This window comes from Quercus suber, unplaced genomic scaffold (assembly GCF_002906115.3).
Source record: "Quercus suber isolate HL8 unplaced genomic scaffold, Cork oak 2.0 scaffold_701, whole genome shotgun sequence".
Taxonomy (NCBI): Eukaryota; Viridiplantae; Streptophyta; class Magnoliopsida; order Fagales; family Fagaceae; genus Quercus; species Quercus suber.
Window position 1 is genome coordinate 144,452 of NW_027070142.1, and position 22,448 is coordinate 166,899.

General features: G+C 33.8%; 2 protein-coding genes across 21 annotated transcripts in view; both read left to right on the forward strand.

Annotated features, from left to right (window-relative positions):
- Positions 1 to 357: 357 nt before the first annotated feature.
- Positions 358 to 1,709, forward strand: LOC136064521 (uncharacterized mitochondrial protein AtMg00810-like). Its single transcript, XM_065766351.1, has one exon. It carries the CDS (start codon positions 627 to 629, stop codon positions 1,707 to 1,709), a length of 1,083 nt encoding a protein of 360 aa, XP_065622423.1. The 5' UTR covers positions 358 to 626.
- A 5,979-nt stretch (positions 1,710 to 7,688) lies between these two features.
- Positions 7,689 to 22,448, forward strand: part of LOC112011025 (putative disease resistance protein RGA3) — a 29,906-nt gene continuing 15,146 nt past the window's right edge. For 17 of the 20 annotated variants that reach the window (XM_024043406.2, XM_065766361.1, XM_065766364.1 and 14 more), the window contains exons 1-4: positions 7,689 to 8,051; positions 17,547 to 17,866; positions 17,972 to 21,034; positions 22,188 to 22,283. In XM_024043406.2, coding sequence (XP_023899174.1) covers positions 17,558 to 17,866; positions 17,972 to 20,104 — 2,442 coding nt within the window. In that variant the 5' untranslated portion in view covers positions 7,689 to 8,051; positions 17,547 to 17,557 and the 3' untranslated portion in view covers positions 20,105 to 21,034; positions 22,188 to 22,283. Of the gene's footprint in view, positions 8,052 to 17,546; positions 17,867 to 17,971; positions 21,035 to 22,187; positions 22,284 to 22,448 lie in introns of those variants that run through there. The other 3 variants (XM_065766376.1, XM_065766373.1, XM_065766377.1) reach the window with 1 other exon arrangement.

The window sequence follows — 22,448 nt, forward strand, 5'->3', positions numbered from 1 at the left end:
ACTGTTAGCCAAGGTCATTCTACTCCTCAGTATTTTTCTCAAGCTATCCAAGATCCCTTGTAGAGGGCAGCAATGGATAAAGAGATTCAGGCCTTGGAAGCAACTCAGACTTGGGTTCTTACACCTTTACCTCCTGGCAAGAGATCCATTGGTTGTAATGGGTCTATAGGGTGAAGCTTAATCCTGATGGCAGTATGGAAAGATATAAGGCTAGGCTAGTGGCTAAGGGCTACACTTAGAGGGAGGGACTTGATTTTTTGGAAACATTCTCTCCTGTGGCTAAAACAATATCTGTGAGGGTTCTCATTGCTCTTGCCTCAGCTCAGAAATGGCGTTTACATCAGCTTGATATCAATAATTCATTCCTTCATGGAGATCTTGAGGAGGAGGTCTACATGGATTTACCTCCTGGTTATCACAGTAAGGAGGAGTGCACTTGATCAGTTCCTAGGGTTTGCAAATTGGCAAAATCACTTTATGGTTTGAAGCAAGTATCAAGGCAGTAGAATGCTAAACTCTCTGCTACTATTTCAGCACTTGGTTTCAAGCAATCACAGGCAGACCACTCACTCTTTGTGCATTCTAGTGGTTCTAATTTTACTACCTTGTTGATATATGTTGATGACATGATAATCACAGGAAATGATGCAGCTTGTGTGGTTAATCTAAAACAGGTATTGGATCAAAAATTTGGTATCAAGGATCTTGGTTCACTCAAGTATTTTCTAAGACTTGAGATTGCTAGAGGTGCTAAAGGAATTAGTATAAACCAAAGAAAATATGCACTTGATGTGCTCAAGGAAGCAGGTGTGCTTGGATGTAAACCAGTCAAAACACCAATGGAGCAGCAACTAAAGTTGTCTAAGTCTGATGGAGAGGTGCTCAAAGATGCAGGACAGTATAGGAGATTAATTGGGAAACTAATGTACCTAACCTTGAGCAGACCAGACATAACCTATGTTGTGCATAGGCTTAGTCAATTCTTAGCTCAACCTAGAGTACCACACATGAAGGCTGCAATCAGGATTCTCCAATACATCAAAGGCACACCTGGTCAAGGAGTGTTCTTTCCTATAGACTTAGACTTGCAACTTAAAGCATTTTGTGATGCAAATTGGGCAGGCTGCCCTGATACCAGAAAATCTTTGACAGGTTATTGTGTGTTTCTTGGTGATGCTTTGATCTCTTGGAGATCAAAGAAACAAGATATAGTATCTAGATCTTTTGCAGAGGCAGAGTACAGATCCATGGCTACAACTACATGTGAGCTGACTTGGATATTGTATTTGTTAAGAGATTTATGTGTTCCACATCACAAACCAGTGCTACTTTACTGTGATAACCAGGCAGCACGGCATATATCAGCCAATCCAGTGTTTCATGAGCGATCAAAGCACATTGAAGCTAATTGTCACATAGTAAGGAATAAAATCTTGGATGGAACAATCAAAACTTTCTATGTTTCATCAAGATCACAATTGGCAGACATTTTTACTAAAGCACTAGGTGTTGAGAATTTTCTAAGGCTGGTTAACAAGTTGGGAGTTATTAACATTTTTAGTCATCATATTCAGTTTCCTAATACTGCAAAGAAAGCTGATGAAAGCAAAGAAAATCAACCAAGAGCTTTGCTCTTGAGGGGGAGTGTTAAAGCTGCAAGTCCAACACAGCAACAGAGTACAGGGCGCGTGGCATGCACCAGTCATTAGGACAAGCAGCAATCAAGTGCAGCACAGAGTGCACTACATCATCAGGGCAGTGTGCTGTCATGTACAACACAAGGACAGATGCAATCCAGTGCAGCACAACCTATATTGCATCATCAGGAAGAGACTAAAAGGATGGTTACAACAGGATTGACACGTGGGATTATAGAGGATGTGATAGAATCAATTCCACACTATGATCAGATTATTAGTTCTATGGTTTGATCTATGTACACGTGTAAGAATAAGTGGGAAGTTGATTGTAACAACTTTACCTGATGATACGGAAATAGTTATTTTTTTGTCATAAGCTACGATTAGAAGAAAATTTTAATTAATTCATTCATTATCAATAAAGCACAGTTTCTATTTAGAGAGGGAGTTCATATTTTATACAAGTTCATTACGGCTGGGTTTGGATAGGAAGTTGCGTTTGGCGTTTGTGTTTTGCTGCTTTTTTTTTTTTTTCTTCACACGCGTTTTCAGACTGTCTAGAGACAAAGTGCACTATCCATAAACAGTGCGCGCACTGTTCACGCATTGTGCGCGCACTGTTCACATACTGTGCACGCACTGTTTACGCACACTTTATTTTAAAAAAATATTAAAAATGGGTCCCACAGCACTATTCACACATTTAAAAATTATTTTGTTACCGTGTTTTCAGTTTTCAGTTCAGTTCAGTTCAGCAAAATAAGCTGTATCCAAACGGACCCTACATGTTATCAAGTTCCAGAAGAGGTGGGGTGGGACAAAAATCGTTACTATTTTTTTCCAATAATTATCAATTTCAAATGATGTTATTTTTTCTTTTGTTTATTTTAAATCTAGTAAATAGATTATACTATATGGAAATTAAATTTAATAATTCAAATTATACGCAAATATCTACCAAATTAATTATAGTTGGAAGTTGGAACTCTTCTAAAATTTTCAACATAGGAAGGAATATAGCCTATAGAATCCAAAAATGATAGGCGTGTAACATGCTAGGCTTGCTAGCCTCAATGACCATGACATTCACTAAGCTCTGATGTCCGGTTGCCCACGTTCAAGCCTGGAACCCTATATGTTTAGGTTGTATTTGCAATGTAAACACTCAAAAAGTAGCAAATGTACATTTGCAAAAAAGTGTACAATATTTACCATATTTTGTAAATGTGTATAACATTTACCACTTTTTGTGTGTTTACAATATAAATTTACATTATATTGTACTACTGTACAATGTAAAAAAGGAAAATTTTAGTGAAGTTTCACACTCATTAGCCATTATAGAGAGAGAGAATGAAGGAAATTAAGACATAGATTGACCATTGGAAACTTTCATTTTCATATGAATAATTCTACGGAAAACACTAGTTAAGTCAAATACATATATGTAATGTAATTTACCGCTGTTATTTAATTAATTTAAAGAGTCAAGCCATCAAATTTGAATGCAACTTATAAAGATGGGTTCAAGTTAGATCTGGTATAACTTCACAATAATTACACTTTTTTTGAACCATTGATTTGTGTTAGATCTAAAGGTGAAAAAAAAAAATCATAGTCATGTATTTATTGTTCCCTAAAAATGCTTAGCACATTATTAGCAAGTGGTCAACAACATTAAAAAAAGTAGATTGACAAGAAATGCGCAATGAACTCAACTTCTTGTTTATATAATAGTTCTCCTTCCCATCCAGTTGTATGCATTCCCATTTCCCAATATATTTTAAGATGGTTTTGCTTTCTGTCAATGGAGTCCTATCCTTCCAAAATGAACCATGGTACATAAAGTAATGAGAAAAAAGACAATAGGGTTGATTCAGAAACCCATATCAAAATACAAAGAGATTATTGCAACCCTCCCAAGAAGTAATAGACGAAATTGGATAGTTGATCTCTTCTAGTATGAAGGTTTTTGGTTCCCTTTATGACCTTTGGAAGGACTCTTGTTAGCTCAAGACTATTTCAAGCTTCAGCCCAACGATGTGATTCTGAGTAGCCTTCCAAAATCTAGCACAACTTGACTTAAGGCTCTGAGTTTTTCCATTGTTGAGGGTGAAAGTACATAGAAGATAAAACACAAGACCATGTGAGAGAGGGAGAGAAGATGAAGACGATGATGGAGAGCAGAGAGATAATGCTGTTTTTTATTTTTCTATTTTTAATAAGAAGAATTAATGACTTAGTTACTAATTTCTAAGGAACAATAAATATATGATTATGAGTGTTTTTTTACCTTTAGATCTAATACAAATCAATGGTCCAAAAAAGGTGTAACTCTGATTTGGTCACTGCCTCAGTCTTGATGCTGTATGGTACTACAGAAAATAACAAGATTGTACTTTTCTTTTTCTTGAATAAATAAACTCCTTCTATTGTACCAACTATTGAAATCCAATAAATATTTTCTGGGAAAGCTGAAATGATCCAAAACTGCAAAAAGATAATAATGTTGTACCAAGATGAAAGGAGGCTGTCTTTAGGTGGTTTTGATATACCATTGATGAGGTTTTAGGTGAAAATTTTGTGTTTTAACCATTTATGTTATTTGCATTATTATGATAAACATGAAAAATATATTGCATTACATTTATTTTGCATCTTTTAAATTATTTAATAGTATCATTTCTATGAATTTGTTACATGCAAATATACACAATCAAAAACATATGTATGCGGAAGCATAGATGCAGATAGACACATGTATGGGTAGCTATCAACCTAGGCTTTTTTTGGTTGTGTTTGACAATGTGTTGCCATTTTGATGTATTTTTTTATATGTTCACTCTTTCAACTCATCTACAATTTTCACCCGCCCTTGAAATTCAATTTTTATTTTAAATGAGGCACATAACATTCCGTCCTTTTTTTTTTTTTTTTACCACCTTCAAACTTGTCATGATGCTAATTTTTGGATCCTCGTCTAGTTTCCACCTTCCTTCTTCTTGAATAATTGGTACCATAAGAACCTTCCTACTCCAAAATGATAACTGGTAAAGTGAATTTCTTCTTTATCTAATTTTGAGCATTTGTGTCCAACGAAATGAACCACTTGGGTGTTGACTAGTTTGGCCTTTGAGGCATCCTGATTTGTTTAGATTATACAAATCTTCAACTTTTGATCACAATCTTGACCACCCACAAGTTGATTAATATCAATTTCACAATTTGGCTAGTTAGACATCACAATTCATTTTGATTGTGGAAATCTTCAATATGAGATCACAATTTACATTAACCATGAGTTGATCAAGGCAAGTATTCAATAGAACTAAGAATAGCATTAAAATCTCAAATACAAACCCAAGGACCATACACAAAGGACTTGGGGTCCGTTTGGATACAGTTGAAAACTGAAAACTGAAAAATACTGTAGCAAATAATTTTTAAATGTGTAAATAGTACCGTAGGACCCATTTTTAATAAAAAAGTTGCTGAAAAGTGAAATTTGTGGGTCCATAAATAGTGAAATTTGTGCTGAAAAGTCAACTATTGCGGTTACTGTTCATTGAACAGTAGCTGCTACAGTAAAAAAGCGGCTGGAAAGCTGAAAAGTAAAAAAAAAAAAAAAAAAAAAAAAAAAAACACTATATATATATATATATATTTTTTTTTTTTCTTTCTATTTAGCAGTAATCCTGAAACGGTACATCAGTATATCAAAAGTCCTCTCAAATGTCCGTTATTCTACTTTTTTTTAAGCCCTCAGTTAGTTCGCGTGTGAAAGGTAAGCTTGTATTTTAAATTTAAATAGGTTTAAGATTACAAATTAGTCTAATCTAAGAATTTATATATATGGGTTTTAAACACTATTTATATATGTGTGTGTGTGTGTGTGTGTGTGTGTGTGTATTTTCTATTTAGAAGTAACCCTGAAACGGTACATCGGCATTGACCCCAATGCTAATGCTCTAAAATAATTAACAAAAAATAACTAACTATTTAGGGACTAACTAATTATTTTAGGGACTAAATTTGCTAGTTTTGAAAAGTCTTAGACTTAATTGACATTAGCCAAAACTCGAGTATGTTAGTGGAATTTACCCAACTAGAAAAAAGAAACTAACACATAGTTAAAAAGCAACAAAATTTATCCTTGAGTTATTGACACATAAAATCACTTTTTGCTTTTATCCTATGCAATGGTGAAAAATATTGTGATATATATACAGAGTAACCAAAATTCACAACAATTTTATAAGGACACGTTTAGTAGACTGTAGTAGACACTGTACTATAACAGATATTCTTATGGCATAACTATTCGGTTGTTTGGTTATGTTTTTTTTTACAATGAATAGTTATTCTTTATGAATAGTTATTCTTCAAAATGAGGAATAACTATTCCTTATCAAAAATACTGAATATCTATTTCTTCACCTTATGTAATTACTTTTTTTTTTTTAAATTCCTAAAAAACCATTAGTTGCCACATCTTCAAAAAGAAAGAAAATAAATTTTCCTTATTGTTAATTATTAGCTCTATTTTGAACACCCTAAAATAAGCGTATTTTAGGAAATTTGACTTAAAAATAATTTAATTACATCTTCCTTTTATAATCTACTAAACTGTAGATGCATATTCAGGATTTTATTTCTAAATAATCACCAAGTTAATGAATAGTAATACTTATTACATTCCAACTTAATGTATTTTTTGTAATACTTATTCTTATTCTCATGTATTAATCATTACAGTGTACCAAACGTGCCCTAATATTTTCAATTTTTAAAATTTGATATCACATATGGGTCCACCTTAATTTGTAATTAAAGTTTTTTTAATAGCCATGTTACCATGTATGAGAACGTGAGCTATATTTGGAAAGGTTGTGAAATCGTTGTGATTATTTGTTATGTCCTAAATTACGCAGATAACATTAATGTTTATCTTGTGATTCTTGTCCCACTTTTTCACTATTCTCTCGTAGACTTATTCACGGCAACTCATTCTTCTTCTTCTTCTTCTTCTTCTTTTGGGTCTCACCTCCCATATTTGCACTAAATAATAATTAAAAAAAAAAAAAAAAACTAAATGTTGGGTTTTGGCTATAAATTGATGCATATTCTATTTTGCAAGTATATTACCATATTCTTAAAAGTTAAAACTTTTTGATTGATTTAGTTTTCCAATTTATTTTAAGGAACAAATTAGATGTTTAAAATTTATATATTTAGATTAATTTTTTACTTTGATTATATAGTAACTATTAAATTGTGTTTGTTTCTTTATTTTGATTATATAAAATAGATATTTGTACATTTGTACATTTATATTAGATTTTGTATGATAATTATATTAGTTTACATTTTTTTTATTGATTGATTAATATTTTTTGAAATTAATTTTGCTTTTAATCTTGTCCCCCTTAAATTCTAAACTGAAATCCTAACTCTGCTATTGCTTGTTTGCCAACAATTATCAAGTTCAAGAAGAGGTGGGGCGGGACAAAAATCATTACTATTTTTTTACAAATAATTATCAATTTCAAATGATGTTACTTTTTGTTTATTTTAAATCTAGTAAATAGATTATGTATGGAAATAAAATTTAATAATTCAAATTATAGACAAATATCTACTAAATTAATTATAGTTGGAACTCTTCTGAAATTTTGAACATAGGAACGAATATAACCTTATAGAATCCAAAAATGATAGGTGTAACATGCTAGGCTCAACAACTGTGGCATTTGCTAAGTTCTGAGATGCCCAGTTGTCCACATATCACAATTTTCAAGCCTGGAGGCCGGAACCCAATTTTAGAAATACAAATAAAAAAAATAAAGGACTTTGTTTATATTGTATTTACAAAGTAAACACAATAGCAGATATTCTATACATCTACAAAAAGTGTTTAATGTCTGCCACTTTATGTGTTTACAATGTAAATTCACAATGTACTGTAAAGAATTTCCAAAAAAAAAAAAAACCATCTTATTTCTTGCAAAGTGTTAAATTTGGTGGCTGCTTGTTTTAATAATTGAGAGAGGGAAGGAAATTTTAGCGAAGTTTCGTCGTTGGCATCTAGCCATTATAGAGAGAGAGAGAATGATGAAAAAGACATGGATCAACGACCATTAGAAACTTTCAATTTCACATGAATAATTCAACAAAAAACACTAGTCAAGTCAATCCATATATGTAATATAAACACTCCTTGTAAATTGCTTGACCACTCCTCTTCTCGTCTATTCTCTTCCTCCTATTCTTCACAAGCTATTACCTTCTCTCTCTCTCTCTCTCTCTCTCGCTCTTCAGAGTCTATTATTACCTTCTTTCTCTCTCCCTCTTGCTCTTGCTGACCTCCACTATTGACCGCATCTACCTATTTCGAAGCTTGAAGCTACTACAGTAAGTGCACTCTCACATGTCTTCTATGCTGTTATTATTATTATTATTATTATTATTTGCTTTTTTTCTTTTATATCTTGGCTGAATTAATATTTTAATTAACACAACGAAAGACAATAACCTCTTCCATTTTGTGTCTCCTTAGAGGGTAAAGTGGCCATTTACACTAACTCTAGGCTCAGTCAAAGCTTCTCTGTTGGGGCTTGGGACATGAGAGACGGGTATTGTGCAAAACCAATAACTCATGGAGAACCTAGACAATTTGCTAAACCAGAACAAGCACCTGACAATTTAATAACTTAGCATTTGATGCTAGTTGTTTTAGATCCTTCAAATTTAGCTAATTAGTCAAACATTAACTTGATGGGGAAGCATTTTTCATGGTCTCGACTCTCTAGCCAACGAGCTGCTCAAGAGCTTTAAATCCTTATGATGATAAGTCATTCTAGTTGATGAGTTGGTTAGGGAAAAACCAAGAATTTCATGAAGTTTCAGTGGCAGCTAGGGATGTCCACCCACAATCCGGAATCAACTAGAACCGATGCACTCGCGACCGATCCGAGAGCTCTGGCGGTCAGTGGTTGGTAGTAGGCACTACAAGACAAGAGCCGTAGTGCCAATCCCATTCTCGAGGCCTTCGGCTATGTCTTCCACATATGTTATATTTCCTTCTCTATTGTAAATCCTTCTATACGAATCCTCTTATATATCACGGATAATAAATTTTTTATATTGTACTTTGCTTCCTAACATTTATTGGTATTTATTATAATGATGCTACCAAACACTAGAAAACACGAAAAATTATTATTACACAATATTTTCTATCAAAACAAACGGAACGTTAAAATAGAAAAAATAGCAAAATTTACCCAATTTTCCTCCAAAACTGCCTAAATCAATAAGTATACAAATGTGTATATTTACACATTTGCTACAGTAACCGTGTATATTTACACAATTACTGTAGCTGTGTATAATAATACTTTTTTTTTTTAAACAACTTCTCTTCCAAACAATGGAGTGAATTCCGTACTGTACCGGCCGGTACGGCCGGAATTTTTCGCACCGGAGTCCAAACCGGTATAGAAATAGCTGTGATTCGTACCGCCTCAGATACCGGGTTGTACCGATCTGTTCCGGCCATTTCGGGACATTCCGGCCATTTCGGCCGGAAAAGATATTTCGGACCGGTATAGAACAGAGAATAAAAAGAAAAAGAAAGAAGAAGAAAAAGAAGTATAGAAAGAGAAGAATGGGTTGGCCATACAGTGCCTAATTTGTGGGTTCTGATCTGTGCTCCAAATCTTTCATTTTTCCTTCTAAAACATATTCTTATTTGGAACTTGTTCAGCCTCCGTAGCAGCTTGTCACTACAGCTTCTTCTTTCTTCTCCTTCTTCGTTACTTTCCCTTTTTTGCTTCTTGATATCTCCACTAGCAATGCATGATAACTTTGTGCTTTTGAGTATTTTAAAATTTCTCATTAAACTGTGTCAGATGGTTATGTAGGAGTTGGAGTGGTGTGGGATTAAAGCACATTTGCCTACATCTTTTGAGAAGTCACGTGTGCATCTTTTATTTTTTAATTATTATAAAAATACTATTTATGTTAATATATTGGAGTAATGTATAATGACTAATATATTAAACTTATGAACTCATCAAAAAAAAAAAAAATTTTAAACTTATGCAAAAATATGTAAATTTTAAGTATTTATGATATATAGCGGTAACTCCGAAATGGTACACCGGTATCAACCGGTACCGAAATATTTCATTTTTTTAACTAAACCGAAACGGTCTCCGGTATGGTATTGACTCCCTTGCTTCCAAAATGTCCACAACAACCCAATAGTAGCAAAAGATAAGAAGAAGAAGAAAGAAGAAGAGGACAACCACCCCACCACCAACACAACCCATTTGAATAGTTGATAATCCACCTCAAAATTTATCCAAAATCAACACAAGCAATTAGAAAACACAACTCAAAATCAAGCCAAACCAGAATCAATTATTACATTACAATGTCTGTTATAGTCTACCAAACATGTCCTAAATCAAAAACTCTAACAAAAACCCAAAACTAGGTTAGAAATAGACTCAGACAAAAGTGTCGCCCCTCCTCCAAACCCTTAGCCTTATTAAATACCTAACCAACCAACCAAAACAGTTCTAGAAACTCTTCCTCATCTTGTTAACAACTAGCTTCCAACACCAACCAAAACAAAAGGCAGTTTTAGAAACCCTAACCACAACTTACTTAGGATGAGTGGACACAGATTGAAATCTAAGAATACAAGATGCATTTTGAATCGATTTGATCTCACTAGGGTCATCAACATTAACTACAACTATGAACGGCCCCTTATCAGCACACTGCATCATGTCTCCCAAAGACATCATCTCTATCATGGTGCGTACTTGATGCTCGTTTTGATCTTTCATCTTTGAGATCTTTGTGCTTGACATCTTTACTAATTTCAAAGGATTTAATCCTAACCTTACTTTGATACCACTTTTTGTGCAAATAGCACCCCAAGACTTAAATCAATAACAGTAAATAAACAGAATTTAAATAACAAGCACACACAAAGAATACAAGAATATACATGGTTCAGCAAACTGCCTACCTCCACAACAATGACGGAAAATTTTCACTAAAAAAATAGAGAGATACAATAGTGCACAATAACACTTTCTAGAAACCCAAATCTCAATTACACCCTAGCTCTCTCTCACAAGACTTGTAAGACAAAGAACATGTAGCTCCCACTCTCTCTCAATTATCACTTATGCGGCTGCCTCTCTAGGTTATTTAGAATTAATACAATTGCCGCACAACACAAACCTCTAATATATATCTATACTATTATTTAAGGGGCTTACCAAATTAATTATAGTTGGAACTTTTCTAAAATTTTCAAAAGATAGGAACAAATATAACCCTATAGAATCCAAAAATGATAAGCGTGTAACATGCTAGGCTCAACGACTATGGCATTCACTTAGTTCTGATGTCCTGTCCAATTGTCCACATATCATCATTTTCAAGTCTAGGGCCCTATTTTAGAAATACAAATACAAAAAAATAAAGGACCTTTATATATTTACATTATATTTGCAACGTAAACACACAAAAAGTAGTAAATATACATTTGCAAAAAGAGTTAAGTTATGGTTTTTCATATAATACTTATGTTGGCTTGGTTCCATGATAAAAAGTGTTGTAATTTCATTAATTTATTTCCTTGTATTTTGTGGGATTTAATTGTAATGGGTTTAGTCGTGGTAAAGATTTGATCAAGATAGTTGAAGGTCACATGAGGAGCACATGCCGGAAGTTGAAGAGTCAGTGTGTTTTGCGTCTCATCTCACGACTTGGCCAACTCATGAGGTGACCCGCAAAATGCACTGATAGCTGGGATTTTAAGTATGACTTTTATACCCTTTACCAATACTATATATACCCCTATTAACCACAAAATTGTAAAAAGGCTATTCAAAAGAAAACCCTAGAAAGGTTTCTACAACACATCCACCATTTTAAAGAGAACTACTCATCCTTAAGTGAGAATTCCTTTGTAATCTCTTCTCCTCCCCTCTCCTATTATTATAGCTTGAAAGGAGATTTGTACGCAAACACAATTTACATCTATTTAGAGTGTAAAGAGTGATTTGGAGCTTGGGAAGCATTGGGGATTTGCTAAAATAAGCCGGTGAGGCTTGGCAGATTCAGTTGGGTGATATTACGGGATCCGAGAAGCTAGCGAAGACAAGACTCCGAGAAGTCCATTGGTAGCTAGAGTTTAAAGGGCTCAAGTACTTTAGGTAGATTAAGCTTGGAGAGTCTTTTTGGTATCCTTATACTCCAACTTATTCACTAGTGGATCATTTCAATTTGGAGGGTTGCAAAGAGATTTTTCGCCGAGTTCTTCGGTTTCCTCTTTGGTAACATGTCCCAGTGCTATCTTGTATTTGCATCTCTCTTCCCTTATGCTTTAAACTTTATATTTATTGTTGTTTGCTTGTGGTTATGGCTTAGAGAGTTGTTTCAGTTATTGCGTCTCATTTATTCTCGTTCTGCACTTAGATAAGTTAAAGTAAAAGCAATCATACCGCAATTAAACATTGGGGGTCTAAACAAGCTATGATGTTTTACACTATTTGAGCTTTCAATTGGTATCAAAGTGGGTACACATGTTTTGGTTTAATTACCTAACTATGATTCTTGGCCCTTTTGTGTTAATTGCCATGGACAGTGCTTTGTGTGCTTCTTTGGATGTTTTGGATGATGTTGACTGTAACATGCCATGTGTTTGTGAAAATGCATTTATGAGTGTTTATTCTCATGCTTGTGATGACATGTTACATGAAACTTTGGGTGTTGTTAAAGTTCCAAATGTCAAACTCTTGAAGAAAAAATCTAAGAAGTTTCATGAGAATTTGAGCAAATTCATTTGTGAAAAGGATGATTTGATTGCTAAGCTCAATGAATCCAACAAATTGGTTGAAAAGTATAAGAATCTTGTTGAACATTATCTTGAAAAACTAAAGGAGTTTGAATGTTTGAATGTGGACTTAGATGCTAAACTTGTTTTGTCTAACAAACTTGTTGGTGATCTTGAATGTGAAAATGAATCTTTTAAGATGTATTTCAAATGTTTGATTGATGAATCTATTGCTAAAAAGGAAGAAAATATTTGTTGCAACCATGTTGTGAAACTCGATTTTGTGTCCATTGTGAGTTCTACCTCTAAAGACAAATCGGTGTACATTCTTCCACACAAAAGAAATTATAAAGTGAATAGAAAGGTTCTTAAGCCAAAACCTTTGTTTAGGTCTCATCTTAGGGATTTGAGTGGATCTAAGTTTGTTTCTACTTGCCACCATTACGATATGATTGGTCACATAAGACTTCAATGTTCCATGTTGAAAAGAGAACAAAACTATGTTACTAGATCCCTCCCTAAAGAGCCTAGTGGACCTACATACATTGTTTGTCACCATTGTGGTGCTTTTGGTTATCTCAAACCTCATTACTCTAAGTTTCAAGCTCTTAAAAGAATCAAAAGAAAGATAAACTTGAACTTTTTGGAAGCTGTGCATTGTAAGCTAAACCAGATTTGATTGAAAATGGTAAGTTGTTGAAGCATGTGGTTAATGCTCTTACCTCCTTGTCTATGTGCATCTCCAGTTCTTATTCTTCCAAACCTTATCTCACTTCTCATGAGACACTCACTCCAAGCACTTGTTCCGTTTGGGTGAGAGAGGGCTCCTTGATCTAATTCTTTCGATCTTTGTAGGACTCTTCATATATTAGATGTTATATCCTCATGCATTTGTGCATCATGCATCTATTTATTTGCACTATTTTTGTTTTTGATCTTACTTTCATGCATTTGTTTTTGTGTGTATAAAAATCCAAAAACTCATAAAAAGTGAAAAATTCAAAAAGTTAGATCATGTTTGCTTGAGCACATATCTCATGTGAGTTTGGCATAGTACCTTTGTACTAATGGCGTGGTGTATTTACGAGCTTAGCTTGTTATGAATGCACTTATATTGAACGTGAGTGAAATCTAGAAATCTATATTTGATTGTTGTAAATAAATCTTCAAGGTTGTCATGAATGTCTAGCCAATAGTCTTGATTGATCTTGATATATGTGTAGACTTGTGCTTATATATCTCCTCACATTTAATTTTTGTCAAAAAGCTCTTCAAACGTCAATCTCTAAAAAGTGAAAAAGCTAAAAAAGCTGAAAAAGCCTTGCTTTGAAAACTAGTTAGACTAGGAAAAGGTGGAGCAAAAATGTATTCAAAATGTATGATACCAAAGCCGAAGGCTTATTCTTCAAAGAAAAATAAAAAATTTCATGGCATTGATGCTTAAAAATTGAGTTGTATTGATCAAAGATGGAAAAATGGAAGCTAAATGAAAAGCTTTTAATCATTGTAAATACTTTGGTGAGGAGTCATATACATTCGTTTCTACTACTGAGATAGGTCACTTGACTTCATGCTATTTGTGTATGACTTGATTGAATTGATCATTGAAATTTCATACTAGACTATGGACTAATTCATACTTGATACTCACACACAACACACAAGTCTAATGTTCAACGAATATCTATTTCATTTGTGTGATTGTTCATGTTTGAATATGATGTGTGTGTGCTTAAGCTTATCATGATTGAATCAAAAAGATTTTTGATCATTTTATTTGCTTTTGGAAGTGATTTATATCACCCATGTTTTTCAAAGTTTTTCATGTTGTTTTTGTGTGAAAAACATGATTTTTGGGTGTTTTCGCGACTCATTTCGCGAGTAGTATAAGTCTCAGCCCAATCACAAGTTTTAATGGTCTAATTCTTAAGTTTTTCAACTTTGGATAGAGAGTTTTGCGATTGGTTCGCAACTTGAAATCTGACCCACGAAAATTTCTCAACTCATTTCACAAGTCACTGAGTCCCCAAATTTTTCGTGACTAGTTCGCAAGTCAGCGACCTGCTAAATGCCAAGAATCAGCTTTTTAAAGAACAATTCGTGGGACATTTGTTTTAAACTTCTCCCATCTTCTCCAAAACCCTTATTTCAATGTTTTTACATCAAAACCCAACTAAATTCAATTGTTTTTCATTCCATTAACATCTCTTAGGTAATCAATTCTCTTCATTGATTTTGATCATTAGATTATGTTTTTGGGGATTTTATGTTTATAGTTGGGATTTTCTCAAATGAGGTTTGGAAAACTTATTTTTTGTCAAATTTTTTGTATGAGATTTGTTTCTTTTGATGATTTGCTCTGGATGTTGGCCTCTTGTGGCAATTAGAACATGTATTAAGGGTAGATTTCACCATGTTCATGCATTGCTATACTTATTTGTTCATGATATGCACGCTAGGTGTTTAATGAATTGCCTCTTAGGCATTTTCTCAATTGTTTGGACTTTGATAAGTACCAAACTTTGGGGTTTTTCATGCTTTCTCACTAGGAACATATTTGGTTTATTGGTTGTGTATTTTGCACACCTTTCTCCACATGTGCATTTCTCATACTTTGTTCATGCATTGCACATAGCCACCTCTTGCACACACCTTTGCTACCCTCGCCATGCCTTGGTTTATATCTTGTTTCCTCATCCTTAGCATGTCACATATACTTTATACTTTGTAGCATTTTATTTTTAAGGTGTTTTGTCTTTAGTTTGAGCTTTATTTCTCATTCATCTTGTGCCGCGTATGCATCCTATCCTTGTTCACATCTTCATTTCTTTCCCTCCTTCTTGGATTATTTGTCTATTCGTGACAAAAAGAGGGAGAGTATCATCATTTCTATATGATTCTTGTGTACATTCTCAGGGGAAAAATTTATATCTTGTGCACATTCTTAGGGGAGAAATTCCATAGGAGAGATACATATACTAAGGGAGAGAAGACATCTTTTATGAGAAAACTTTGTTTTACATTATGTTTGTTTTCTTTTTTATCTTTATGGTGCTTTGAGTTACATTTAGTATCTATACTTTGTTGCTCTCATTGCATCGTGTTTGTATGTTGGACATGTATACATCCTTACGCTATTATGCTTTTTTGATTGCATGTACGGATGATCATTTGCTTTGCTAAGTGATCATTGTAGTAATTTCCATATGACTGTCATGTGTTTGATCAAGTTGCTCATATGTTTTACATCATGTTTACTTGATTGCTATTTACTTGTTACATTATACTTGTCCTTTTATTACTTGGTTTACTTGAGGGTCTAATGTGTTTATGCAAGTGTTTTAGGATATAGGTATTTTGTTCCAAATTCATCACAGATTTTAGATTTAGGTGTGAGTGAGTTTTGCCATTGTTTTGGAACTCACGTTTAAGTCTAAAGTCCGTTATAGGATGTTTTTGTCACAAAATAGCCAAAGGAGGAGATTGTTAAGTTATGGTTTTTCACATAACATTTATATTGGCTTTATTCCATGACAAAAATTGTTGTGATTTCATTAATTTATTTCCATGTATTTTGTGGGATTTAATTGTAATGAGTTTAGTCTTAAGTGGTAAAGATTTGATCGAGACAGTTGAAGGTCACATGAGAAGCACATGTTGGAAGCTGAAGAATCAGTGTTTCACCACTCATTTTGCGACTTGGCCAACTCTCAAGGTGACATGCGAAATGCACTGACAGCTGAAATTTTAAATGTGACTCTTATACCCTTCACCTATACTATATATACCCTCATTAACTACAAAATTGTAAAGATGCTATTTTGAAGAAATCCCTAGAAAAGTTTCTACTACACACCCATCATTTTAAAGAGAGCTACTCATCCTTAAGTGAGAATTCCTTTGTAGTCACTTCTCCTCCCTTTTCCCATTGTTATACCTTGAGAGGAGATTTGTACTCAAACACAACCCACACCTATTCAAAGTGTAGAGAGTGATTTGGAGTTTGGAAAGCATTGGGGATTTGCCAAAATAAGTCGATGAGGCTTGGCGGATGCAATCAGGTGATATTGCGGGATTCAGGAAGTTAGTGAAGACAAGATTCCATGAAGTCCGTTAGTAGCTAGAGCTTGAAGGGCTCAAGTACTTTGAGTAGATTATGCTTGAAGGGTTTTTTAGATATCTTTGTAATCCAACTTATTCACTGGTGGATCATTTCGACTTGGAGGGTCGCGGAGAGGTTTTTTGCCAAGTTCTTTAGTTTCCTCTTCGATAACACATCTCGGTGTTATCTTATTTTTGCATCTCTCTTCCCTTACTCTTTAAGCTTTATATTTGTTGTTGTTTGCTTGTGGTTATGGCTTAGAGAGTTGTTGCGGTTATTGTGTCTCATTTACTCTTGTTCCACACTTAGATAAGTTAGAGTAAAAGCTATCAAGCTATAGTGTTTTACACTATTTGAGCTTTCTAAAAGTTTACAATATTTACCACTTTTTGTAAATGTGTACAACATATACCTCTTTTTGTATGTCTATAATATAAATTTTCTTTATACCATTACTACGGTACAATGTAAAAGAAGAATTTGCCAAGAATAAATATCCATCTTTCTGCGAAGTGGTAAATTGGTGGCTGCATTATTTTAATAATTGAGAGAGGGAAGGAAATTTCAGTAAAGTTTCACACTCATTGGCATTTAGCCATGAGAGAGAGAGAGAGAGAGAGAGAGAGAGAGAGAATGAAGGAAAAGAATAGTAAAAATTGTTGAACTTCTTGAGAACTGATGCAGAGAGTAGGTAATTAGGATTACCATTACTATATTATAGGATATCAATGATTTAATATAAAATTTGACAATAATGTATTTACATTTTATATGATCTGAACAATCTCTCTCTCCATATATTTTTTAGAGAAACAGAGAAATAAACTAATTATTTAATATTATTAGAGAAATATAATAAACTTATTTTTATTCTATTCTACATCAATTTTTTTTAATTTATATTTTATTAAGATCTTGTATTCTTTATGTATTTATTGTCAAGAAAAAAGAAACATGGGCAGAAAGAGAGATCGATTTTGGGATTACGCTGAGGAGTTGAAGGGTCGTTTCAAATGTAACTATTGTAAACGTGAATTTCCTGGAGGTGCATCAAGGATTAAATCACACTTGGCTGGAGTCAAAGGGCGTGATATTGTTATATGTGATGTTGTGCCTGAACATGTACAAAAAGAAGCTTATGAAGCAACTCAAGCTACTAACAAAAAACTTGAAAATGCATCAACCTCAAGCAAATATATGGAGAGTACAATTGCCTCAACTTCAATTTCAACAACAATTCAGAAGGAAAAATTTGTCACACAGGTCATTATCTCATTCCAACTTTACATATAGTTGTTCATTTATAACAAAACCACACTTTTAGTTTAACACTTTGCAAATTTTTTCATACTAATATCTCTTTTGCAGAGTGAGGAAGAATATATGGCTGAAATTGTGCTCAATAATGTTGTGGATAGACTAGTAACCAAAGCGTTTTCACTTGCCATTAAGGATAATGATTTTAAGTGGGGTTTTGAGGAGGAGCTGAAAAATATTTCTGACACATTATTCAAAATTAAAGTTGTGTTACATCAGAAGAGGCAAGTAAGTGATAAGCCTGTAAGGATCTGGTTAATGGAGCTTAGGAATGTAGCTTATGAAGTTGATAATGTGCTAGACGAGTTTAACAATGAGATCATTCAGCAAAAGGTACTGCTTCAAAACCAAATGATAGATCAGGTACGTAGCTTTTCATTTTGCAATCACAATAAAATTAAGACCATCAAACAATCGTTGGATAAACTTGTGAATGGTGTAGCTGGCTTCGGTCTTAGAACAGAGTTGTTGAAGTCAATCATCAAGATTAGGTTGGGCAAGAATGAGGATTCATTCCTCAATGAGTCAGAGGTTTTCGGAAGAGAATGTGAAGTCGTAGAGATAGTGAATAAACTTATTAGTTCAAGCAATCAACAAGTTATATCTGTTCTTCCTATCATAGGTATGGCAGGTCATGGAAAGACAACTTTAGCAAAAGTATTGTATAATCATGAAGAAATAAAGAAACACTTTGATGTGCTAGGATGGGTACATGTTAGTGAAAATTTGGAGGTTGAAGAAATTTCAAGAAAAATTTGTGAATCTCTCAAAATAGACTCGACTAATTTAGAAAGGAAGAAGTATTTTCTTGTACTTGATGATATTTGGATCAAAGACCATGATAAATGGGATATTTTAAGGAGTCGCTTGGTAGGGATTAATTCAAATACTAGAATTACTATCATTGTGACAACACGTAGCAACAAAGTAGCACAGATTATGGGGACACTTCCTCCACATTCCTTGGAAAAATTATCAAAAGCTGATTGTTGGTCCATATTAAAAAAAAGAGTATTTGCAGATGAAGGAAAATCACTAACTTTTGATTTGGAGGCTAGTGGAATGGAGATTGCTAAAAGATGTAGAGGGATTCCATTGGTTGCAAGAGTTTTAGGGGAAGCAATGTGCTTTACATGTGATAAAAACGAATGGTTAGCAATTAAAAATGATAAAATTTGGGATTTGTTGGATGACAATAGTGATATCTTTCCGGCACTAAAGTTATGGTTTGATAATCTTCCAATACCATCTTTGAAACAATGTTTCACATATTGTGCACTTTTTCCTAAAGATTATGACATAAAAAAGGATGAAGTAATTCAGTATTGGATGGCCGAAGGTTTTCTTGAACCAGCTAAAGAAGGTAACACGACGATGGAGAATATTGGTAATATGTATTTCAATATTTTGTTGGCCACTTCCTTTTTCCAAAATGTTAGAAATGATGACTATGGTAATATTATTAGTTGCAAAATGCATGGTTTGGTGCGTGATTTTGCACTCTCAATTTCAAATTTTGAAACTCTAATTTTGGAGAGAGATTCAATGGATGATACTAGTAACGTACAACGTTTATTTGTCCCATATGATGGCAGAACAACACTTGGAACTTCATTTAATGGAGATGGTTTCATAAAATTGCGCACATTAATTGTAGAAAATTTTGACTTTGATGACATGCTTTCAAATTTTAAATGCTTACGTGTTTTAAAATTATCAGTAGATTGTAAAATGGGGTTGTCAGATTCAATTGAGCAGTTAATGCATTTGAGGCTTCTTCACATCTCGTTTGAAATTGAGGAATTACCACAATCCATCACCAAACTCTACAATTTGCAAACTTTAAGAATTGAAGAATGCCCTAGACTCAAGAAGCTTCCGGAAGACCTGAGCAATTTGTTTAATTTAAGACATATTAATATCAGGGTTGATGCTATACCAACACCTAAAAATATGGGGCGGTTGACTAATCTGCAAACATTGTCACTTTTTGCTGTGGGTCCAGACGAAGGTTTTAGGATTAAAGAATTGGGACCTTTAATGAATCTTAGAGGAGAAATAAAAATAAGAAATCTAGAGCACGTGGAAGGGGAGGAAGAAGCCAAAAGTGCGAAATTTAAAAGAAAAGGAAATATTCAACTTGGAATTATACTGGCATCTTCGAGTGGAAGGGGTCATTTCTGAAAAAGATGAAAAGGTGTTGGAAGGCCTCCAGCCTCACCCAAATTTGAAAAGCTTAACAATTGATGGCTATAGAGGAAAGAAATTCCCATCATGGGTTGGTTTTCCTTTATATCACAATTTGATCGAGATCAAATTGACATGCTGTTCTGCATGTGAAGAAGTAAATCTAATTCCCACTTTGGGGCATTTACCCTGTCTTAGGGTTCTTGAAATATTTGGAATGGGGAAATTAAGATGTATAGGAAGTGAGTCTCACAGTTACAGTGATAGAAGTTTCAGAAATACTACTACATTATTTCCGGCATTAAGAATACTCAAATTGCAGTACATGCGTAGCTTAAAAGAGGGGAAGGATGCAGATGAGGCGTCGGTGTTTCCTCGCCTCGAGGAGTTCACCATTACAAGCTGTCCTGAACTGAGTTATTTGTTAGAGACAACACTACATGAAGGCATTTCCCTTCAGAAGTTGGTAGTAGATAGGTGTGATGTGCTGAAGTATTTGCCAGGTGTCCCGTCCATAAAATTTGGAGTACTAACTAGCCTACAGAGTTATATATTTCCTGATGAATATTTGGAGAATGAGGATTGGCTGCATTCTACTTTCTCCATTCGACGCTCTCTCCAAAAGCTCAAATTGCGTGAATCACCCCACATTTTCTTGGACCAAATTCAATACTTCACTGCCCTTAAAATTCTGTGGATAGAGGGATTTCATGAAATCGAAGCTCTGACAGAGTGGTTGGGCAATCTTTCCTCTCTTCAAAAGCTGTATATTGTGGATTGCGAGAACTTGGTGCATCTGCCCTCCGAGAAAGTTATGCGACGCCTCACCCAATTGAAAACGCTGATCATTAAAAAATGCCCCAAATTTGAAGACAATGAGCGGTCCAATATTAGCCACATTCCATTTGTTGGTATCCAGGATGATAGGTAAGTTTACTCATACAATTTATTAGGTTAATCGTTTTATGGCTAACTCAGGATGCTTCTAAGAAGTATGCGTTTAATTTACTTGATGACAATTGATGCGAAGGCACTTTAGGTTTTCTTCTATTACCATTCCATTATTTGTACATAGTTTACTTCATAATTGGTCATTTACAAAACCCAATTCAATGCTCAGTAAGTCTACTCATACTATCCTATATCCTCTTCTCTTCTTTTATATTCGTAGTAGGTGAGAGTATTCCTGGTATGAATACTTAATTGGATGCCATTGATGAAATATATAAATGCTGCAATTTGGTTTAATGGCTTTTGAAATAAATAGTAGAAATTAACCTCACCAACGACCGAGGCAACACTTGAAAAATTCTACTCTTCTTCAATATTTGAAATTATCTGCAATATTTGAAAAATTCTACCCTTCTTCAACACTTGAAAAGTCACTAAAAGCATAATATAATTAAAAATTTTGTGATTTCTGCCATTGGCTTGGTTCTACTTAAATTTTTGTATCTGCAAATTATCACAAACACTTAATAAGCTGCTAAAAGTATAGTAATTAAATTTTTTTTCTTATTGTTAGTAGTTGTCTTGCTTCTTTTCAAATTTCTGATTACTAGCATATTTTCTTTCATCAAATTATTACCTATTAATTTTTCAAAATTGAAAATTTCTGGAGATTTGAAAATTTTAAATATTGGATTCATCACTATTAGAGCTTGAGTCCACATGCTCATTCTTGGTCTTAGCGTTTCTTGAAACCTTCACTTATTGGTGTCAAATAGCCCTGACCACCTTGTATTTCTTGACTTGATACTGTAATAGTTCATGGATCAGTTCTTGGCAATAGATTTTGTTGATTTGGGCTGGGTCATAATTGCTATGTTTATAAGAGTGAAGTTATGGTGGGAAAATAGATTTGAGTTGTATAAGAATGAGAAATTGGGTGAGTGAAGGTCTTGCTGATTGTTGTTTTCATGTTTGGATTGGAAGGTCAGTTTTACTAGTTCATGAAGTTATGTGATTTCCTGTTCTATTGGTGTAAGCAAAGTTTAACTCACTTTTTTATAAAATTTCAGAAAGCACTGAAGGTGTTGATCGTTCTAATATTTTTATGTGTTCTTTTTACCTTTTGAAGGGACCTGTCAAAATTAGAATTTTAAGGCTAACTCATGAAGCTCAAAAGATGTTTGTATCTGGGAAAGTAATCAACTTGATTAGAACTGATGCCAAGGTACTTAAATATTTTTTCTCTTTACCATTTGGGATTTGTATATATAATTTAATTCAAATTGGTGTGTGTGTGTGTGTGTATATATATATATATTATAGAGTCACTGTGTTTTGTAGCCAACATGCATATCTACGTAAACAAAAATTTTAGTCTATGTAAAGGTGT

Excerpts from the sequence above, each read along its gene's own strand:
- LOC136064521 (XM_065766351.1), top strand. The coding sequence starts at position 627 with ATGATAATCACAGGAAATGATGCAGCTTGTGTGGTTAATCTAAAACAG.